Source organism: Galeopterus variegatus, unplaced genomic scaffold, assembly GCF_000696425.1.
Source record: "Galeopterus variegatus unplaced genomic scaffold, G_variegatus-3.0.2 Scaffold6556, whole genome shotgun sequence".
Taxonomy (NCBI): domain Eukaryota; kingdom Metazoa; phylum Chordata; class Mammalia; order Dermoptera; family Cynocephalidae; genus Galeopterus; species Galeopterus variegatus.
Window position 1 is genome coordinate 4125 of NW_007732667.1, and position 7775 is coordinate 11899.

At 46.8% G+C, this 7775-nt stretch overlaps 1 protein-coding gene across 1 annotated transcript; it reads left to right on the plus strand.

Annotated features, from left to right (window-relative positions):
- The first annotated feature begins 2674 nt into the window (after positions 1-2674).
- LOC103606405 (CD83 antigen-like) lies at positions 2675-7544 on the plus strand. Its single transcript, XM_008591005.1, has 3 exons — positions 2675-2888; positions 5125-5231; positions 6565-7544. Exons 1-3 carry the CDS (start codon positions 2681-2683, stop codon positions 6691-6693), a joined length of 444 nt encoding a protein of 147 aa, XP_008589227.1. The 5' UTR covers positions 2675-2680; the 3' UTR covers positions 6694-7544.
- The last annotated feature ends 231 nt before the right edge of the window (positions 7545-7775 follow it).

Sequence of the window (7775 nt, forward strand, 5' to 3'; positions counted from 1 at the left end):
AGAAGATACAGCTTAAAATGGCAAAAGGAAGGGGGACTAGTCATTGCATATTCCTAGAACTTGAAGCTAGAGGGAACATTATGAAATATTTCCAGGTGTGTTGTATGAATTTACGGGAGATTCTTTTTGCTATAGTTAGTTATCAGGCAAAAAGTTGCTGTTCATTATTTTGGCTAGAGTTCCCAGGTTATACTAGTAGTTTCTGGATCATTCAGGAGAAGGCATCTTTGGAAGATGACCCTGTGAGAGTTGAGATATTTTGCTGTGATCCCACTGATGTCTGTGACATTTCAGCAAATCAGAATTCTGCAGGTTCCTTTGGGGTTGTTTTGAATTTCCCCTCGGTTCTTTCTGTTCTTTTTATGGTCTCACTCTGCCTTTGTTTTACTACTTAAAAATACCTAGAGGCCCACTGGAGGTTTTACCAGAGGCCCATGTTAAACTGACCATCAAATAAACTAGTTGTTTTTGTTATTGCTGAATTTTAAAATGCAAATAGACAGAAGGCTGTTTCCAGCCAGGTCTGATCGCCAGCTCCTCCTTGCTTTGGCAATTCCCAGCAGCTAGCATGATAAGGGGACCATCTTTATGTAAATAGGAGCAGTAATTTATATTTCCGCCAGCTGCAGAGGGCATCAGAGTTTCGATCTTGACTTTCAGACGGGTCTTTCTCAAAATGGTTGTTGCAGCCACATTTGTACTTGGAGGCCCATTTAGAAAAGAGAAACAGGACAGGACATTGGCGTGGGGACTCCAGAGACTGGGCTAAGTTAATTAGTTCAAACTGGCCTTACGGGGGAACCCGGGCACAGATTGGCTCTGGGTGGTCCTGGGCATCTGGCTCATCCAAAGCTCTGCCTCGTAGGACAAGGCACCTCTGCCAGGCAGTGGAGGGAGGGCAGGGGTGTGAGCACGAGATGAGGCTGCAGTCTGTGGTTTACTTAGGCTTGACAAAGGAAAAATTCTAAGTTAGACACATTCTAGAATGAATCTGACACCTTAAGTTTCCTTTAAGTTTCCTCAGCAATACCTCCTTTATTTGCTTTTTCTCAACACCCAAAGGCCCCAGTCTTTTAGGTTCCTCTTGTAGATTCTTGATTATTTAGGGAGGAATCTTCCAACACAAGAAGAATCGTTGAGAAATGGGATTATGTTGACAGGCTTGACCGGAAAAGAGACGTTAGTTTCAGCCCAGTGCTAGGAGTGAGGCAGTTTTCTTGCAGGAACGATAAATCTGCCACCAGATGTCTCTGTAGCCCACTCTACAGGAATGCCAAGGCGCACCACAGGCTGGAACCTGAGTTCTCGGGTGAACTAGTGGTGCGTTTCCTAATTTAACAAATTAAGCAGAAATGAGCGAGTGTGCGTGTGTGTGATTGTGTGTGCGAGTGTGTGTATCTTCTTTCCCGAGCTGCCTCATAGAGTGTTTCACTAATTCCTTGGTCATCCGTTTCCCTGCACTGAGTCTCTTCCTAAAAGTCATAGAAGAGTTGCAGGGTGCTCCCAGAACAGGAGCGTAAACATTGGCAGATGCAGGCAAAGATAGTGGCAGTGAGGATTGCTACGCTCTCTCTCTCTTTCCCTAAGGTGGCTCTTGGGTGCTGTCACAATGCTAGGGACAGGTAGGAGATGCCACTTCCCTGGGCTGTCTGCTGCTCCCCAGCCAATCTGCAGATGGTGGCTCAGGCTCTGTGGGGGGGATGCCGCATTGAAGGGCTGCCCATGAGCACTGACAACAATGATTTGCTTTACTGTTTGTGTAAATTCATTTTAGGGGCTTTAAAGCATTTCAGTGGAGGAACAACTGGCAAGTTAATTAGGCAAATTAAAAATATTTCCAGGAAAGAGAGTTGATGGTTAATGTGGTATGTGTTTGATCTTTGAAGCAGGAGATGCTGAAAACATCCCACCAATCTAATCCCAAAATAGTTCAGGGAAAGAAAACCAGCCAGATTAATTGTTTAGCTAAATTGGGCGTCTACCCCATCAGGCTGATCTGCCCTGGGTTCAGTGATTTAAACTGTTACTGCCATTCCATGTGCAGTTTGAGAGACCTGTAGTGACAGTATGTGACACATAAAATCTCCACAAGGCACTCTTCTCAGCTGTCTTCTGGCTGTCCTTCTGCCATGCCAGGCGTGACCACACAAATACACAGCCTTTGAGGAGCAGGTGACTGTTTACAGGGGGCGTTGCTCATCTGCATTGCTGATTTTAGCTTAGTTGTTTGACAATGATCTTAACAGACTTAGGAAATTTTTCAAAGAAAAGGCTGGGATACAAAAATAATAGTCAGTCAATGGGTGAGTTGGTATCTGAAGAAAACAAGAGAACATTTAATATAGAACAACCAGCAATGAAATATAATCTAAAGTGATTCATACTCAAGATATCACCATCGTCAACAGTGGCACTCTGTCTCTTATGTTGGGTGGAATTTGGGATACTTAATGCAATCCTGATCTTATTCCAAAGAAGATATAGCCTTCAGGAATTTTCATAAATTCTATCCTCCCTGCAAAAGCACGATATCTTATTTTAGAAACATTAGTTCAGGATGAATTTTATGAAGACAAGATGGAAACCTTTGGTGTGAATCCCAGTGCTCAGAGGTTCTGTCAGTCAAGAATGATGCACTATGATTCTTTCTTCCCAGCTCACAGGGGCCGGTGAAGAGAGGATGGAGGTGCCCCAAGGAGGTCTGCGCCTCGGTAGACAGCACTATCATCAGAAGGAGCAAAACGACTCTTTTGAGGCCCCCAGTGAGAGGCCCTATTCCCTGAAGATCCGAAACACTACCAGCTGCAACTCGGGAACATACAGGTGCACTCTGCAAGTGCTGGAAGGGCAGAGAAACCTAAGCGGCATGGTGATCTTGAAAGTGACAGGTGAGGTGACCTGCTGCACTTGTTTTCTTCTTGCAAAATGCGTGTGCACTTCCTACAGGTCCTAAAATCAGTCCTCTTGTTTGGAGTTGAGCTCTGCAGCTTTGGATCATATCTGTAGCCGAAAGCTGAACTCTGCTGCACAATGTTATATTTTTTCTTTATGTGGCTTAAACTACGCCTTTTGTTTGACTTTTGCCCAACACTTGTTAGGGGCTGAGGCTGGAAATGACAAACATGTTGTTGTCATAGAGCCCCTGATTTTGTGCAGTAGCTACTTTCTCCTCTGTCTGGTAGCTGAAAGGAATTGGACTCAGGATAATATTCTTATTCTCACAAAAACACATTCACTGTTTAAGGGGGCACTGTTTTAATATTGCTTGCTGTTATATGTGCACACACACGCGCACACACACAGTACTCTTTTTATACTCCTTAATCTCCAGCCATTTATTCTGCTTCATTTGTCTTTCTGGCACTTATTACACCTGGCGTGTTATATATAGGTGGGCATGCTATGTATAGATGACCATGCTATGTATAGATGGTCATGTTATATATAGAGGGACATGTTATATATAGATTGGCATGTTATATATAGATTGGTTTATTGTCCATTTCCCCTAAGAGAGCAAGAACTTCTGTTTTATCCTCTGCTGTATCTTGGCACACAGTGGGCCCTCAATGAATATTATTCATATGAGTGAGAAATAAGAATCACTTTGGGGGAGGAGCAGAGAGGTGAGGTTTGTCCATCAGGGAGCGGAGAGGAAATGAACAGAGAACAGCTGATTTTCTCTCCCTTTTTTCTTCAAAGGCAATGTTGCCTACAACTGAGGGGGTCAGACTCTGGAATCACTTAGATCTGGTTCAAATACTAAGTCTGCCGCTCGTTAGCGTGTGACCTTGGGCAAATGGCTGATAGACTCTAAGCCTCAATTCTCTCCTCTGTAAAATGGGGCTAACAACCTCTGCAGCACAGGCTCATTGCTAAGGTTAAATGCGACATTGCACTAAATACTTAGGGCAGTGCCTGGAGTAGGCTGAATGCTCAGTAGATGTTCGGGACCCTTAGGACAAAGGCTGTCAACATCTTTTCTTGAGTCGCAGACCCCTGCGAGAATCCATCCCTAGACTATTGCATGAAATGTTGACTCCAATTTCAAATCCGTAGGCCTCAAGGTAGGAGCTCCTTCGGGTCATCTGCATCCCACCTGCTCCTGCCTGGGCTCTGTTAGCAACCACGCTACAGCCCAAGCTGAACTTGCTTCTCCAGATAGCACATTGGATGTCACCCCTGAGTGGGGAAAGGCCGTCCGCTTTATGTCTGCCCCTGGACTGAAGGCCTCCCTCCTCCTGCCCTCCTTGAATGCTGCAGCCACAGCCTTTAACAAGCCCTGAAGGAGCTGTCCCCTCTCCCCCTATGTTGCCTGCTTTGGTGGAAGAGCTTGAATGAGTCTACAAAACTGTGTAGTCGTATGCAGCACCAGCAAGGCAGCTCCCATGCCTCATGTCATAGTCCCTGGACCCTCCTGAGGGGAGGACTCATAGTCTACCCAACACCAATGAAGTTACGATAACTTGTGGATTAACCAGTGCTGCTTCACCTGATGTGAAGACAAAGTGAAAGCCAGGAGAGGCCTGACATGGGAAATGGAGCAGACAGGGGGCAGGATAAGTCTGGCTCTGCCACCTGCCCTCAGCCTCTCTGAACTTCAGTGCTTCATCTGTAAAATGGGAATACTCACGCCTGCTCTTAAGATTCAGGGAGACACTGTGCAAATCCCATTGCACACAGCCATACACAGAGTGACGGTGAACGCTGCTGTCACCACTGCCATCTCTGTAACCATGACTGCTGTCCATCCTGATGGCACAGACGGGAGGGTGGGGATGGGAGACAAGTCGGGCTTGTAGGGACAAAGCATTCTTAGCTTGTTATCATGGTAGAAATATCCTGTTAAAATGGCTTCATATGGGGCCGGCCCGGTGGCACACTGCTACAGTGCGCCGCTTGGGAGCGCAGTGGCGCTCCCGCCGAGGGTTCGGATCCCACATGCAGACCAGTTCCCGCTCACTGGCTGAGCAAGGTGCGGGCGCAACACCGAGGGTTGCGATCCCGTTGCCGGTCCCGGTCCGGTACGGGCGCGACACTGAGGGTTGCGATCCGTTGCCGGACACGAAAAAAGACAAAAAGGAAAAAAAAAATGGCTTCATATGTTACTTTTTTTTTTAAAAGGATGCCCTAAGGATCGTAAAGAAGGGAATTTTAAGAAATACAGAGCTGAGGTTGTACTGCTGTTGGCTCTGGTGGTTTTCTACTTAACACTCATCGTTTTCACTTGTGTAAGTAACTTTTTTAAACATCTATTAGTATTAAAAGATGGCCTGAGGACACCAGTCCCAATACAGATGTAGATGGTGTGAATCATTTCATAATGGTGAAGGGGATTCTTTGCTGAACCCGGGACATACTGAGGCCCCTGGACTGGGAGAATCATTACAGGAAGCCAGAGAGAATGTTTCCAGCTTGTTTTTTGTCTAGTGGCTATGCATAGAGCATTGTGAAAAGAAAATTAAATAAGATATGTGAAGGAAGTTTGAGACATGCCAGTGGAGCCTATTAGAAACCAGAAGGCCTGGTAGTTACAGTGTGAGAAGTGACCACGCCAACTGCTCTCCATCCCAGGGCACAGGCCCTGTTCTTCCTGTGGGCAAGGGAGCAAGCCCTGCCCCCCCAGGGATAGACCAGTCTCCCATGCCTGCCCTAAGATTGTTTTCCCTTGGGGGTTCTCCCCTTGTATTTTTGGTACTTTCACCCCCTCCTTAAGAATTAACCCCAAGAAGCCAGAGCAGCGCGGCACACAGGAGTCTCTTGGGGTGGAGGGTAGCTGGCCAGTGCTTGGGCTTCCTGGACATATCTTGAGCTATTGGTTGCAGGCTCCAGCTAAAAGCCCTCTGAGTCTGTTAGCACATGGCTGCTCACGTGGCTTGAGCACAGTCCAGTTGTGGGCCTGAGCCCCTAGGATGTGACCTACCTGATGAGCCTCAATATCACCAGGAGGGCTGGCTGCTTAGGGAGCAGGACAGACCTCACCCAGGACCTATCCCAGGGCTGGTTCTTGTCGCTTACTGTGCCCTTCCATTTATTTACTTACCTCTGTGGCTGAGCACTCATTGCTCTGGATTCTATTTTAGACATCCATCAGAAGACTCCATTGAGCACCTGCTGTGTACATGGCATTATGCTAGGCAATGTATGGGATATAAAAAAGTGTGAGACATTGTTCCCGCCCCCCAGGAGCTTACAGTTTGGTTGCTAGTGTTATTTGCACATACAAGGATAATTAAAATCACCAGACAGTAAATTTTAAAAATGAATGACTTTAGTTTCTGGTTGGCAAATGCCCTCTTCTGTGGCATTTGCCCACAGAGATATCTGACAGTAGGGGCTTGCAGTGGCTGCAGTCTGTAATCAGTGACTGTCCTGTGGAAGTTTGGGGGTACCAGTGAGATGTAAGTCTCTTGTAACACGAATGAGGTGGCGAGTGTAACGAGGGCTTCCAGAATGAGTCGTCCAGCCAGCACTCAGTGGATGGGCTTTAAACTCAGGTGACAACTGCTGCATTTTTCCAATCATTCACTTCTCAACTTCTCTCTTTTATTTCATCTTTTTCAGAAGTTTGCACGACTGCAGAGTATTTTTCCGGATTTTTCTAAACCTGGCATGGAACGAGCTTTTCTCCCAGTCACCTCCCCAAATAAGCATGTGGGGCCAGTGACTCTTCACAAGACAGAACTGGTATGAGCCGTATTTCTGCAGGTCATGTTTCCTGAAGTCAAGGGCTCAATGGTGTGTCCCTCCGCCACACTGGACAAGAGAAGAAGGAGCCCACACTGAAGATGGCATCCTTCCTATGATGCCCTTCACCTGGCCGGAAACTTCTGAAAATGGATCCCACCCCACTTTCTGCAAGCAGGACCTTGAAAATCATTATGTGACCACAGAGCATGGGGCCCTCCCAACTTCCTCATGGCCACTGCTTAGTGTTTTATGCAGCCATCTGGTCATCCTCTTGGAAACATTTTCAGTCGTATAAAAGCTATGATGAGATGCAGTTGGAAAGGGTCTTGGGAAATGTGAATGCCCAGAGCTGGCCCGGTGACAGGCTCCTGAGGATAGTTGTCCTCTTTCACATCTGGGAAACATCTCTGTGAATTTGCTGTGTTTGGTTGTGTTGGTCCAGATGTTTTACTTCTGGGAGAAATTGACAGGCCAAGCTGTGAGACAGTGGGAAATATTTAGAAAATAATGTCCTGGTATGGAGGCCCTGCTATTTCTAAAGAGTGTTATGTGTACATAGAAACAACAGGTCAATGAACTGTTTCCCCAGAGGGTCTTTTCATCTGGGAAAAGCATCCATAAAGAAGCAATAGAGTGCCACATTTATTTTTATATCTATGTATACTTGTCGAAGAAAGGACTCGTGTTTTTTTTTCCTTTTGAAATCTCTCTCTACAGTCACATGCCATTGCTTACTGACAAGCAGCCTGAATTTGGAGAGTAAGAACAAGTCAGAGAGGATGGCAACAGGATAGAGAGCTGCTGAGCGACTGCTGGAAGTGTGGGACCCACCACCGCAGTCTGGGTTCCAGCCCCAGCCGTCCCACTGCCTAGCGGTACGACCTGAACAAGTCAGAGAGGATGGCAACAGGATAGAGAGCTGCTGAGCGACTGCTGGAAGTGCGGGACCCACCACCGCAGTCTGGGTTCCAGCCCCAGCCGTCCCACTGCCTAGCGGTACGACCTCGGGAAAGTTCCTTAGGGTTTCTGCTCTCTCGGTTGCACACTGGAAGGCTGGTAGATGGCTTCATTACAATAACGTATTG

Excerpts from the sequence above, each read along its gene's own strand:
- LOC103606405 (XM_008591005.1), top strand. The coding sequence starts at position 2,681 with ATGGAGGTGCCCCAAGGAGGTCTGCGCCTCGGTAGACAGCACTATCAT. Across the intron at positions 2,889-5,124 it reads GGTGATCTTGAAAGTGACAG|GATGCCCTAAGGATCGTAAA; the intron begins GTGAGGTGACCT and ends TTTTTTTAAAAG. Across the intron at positions 5,232-6,564 it reads CACTCATCGTTTTCACTTGT|AAGTTTGCACGACTGCAGAG; the intron begins GTAAGTAACTTT and ends CATCTTTTTCAG.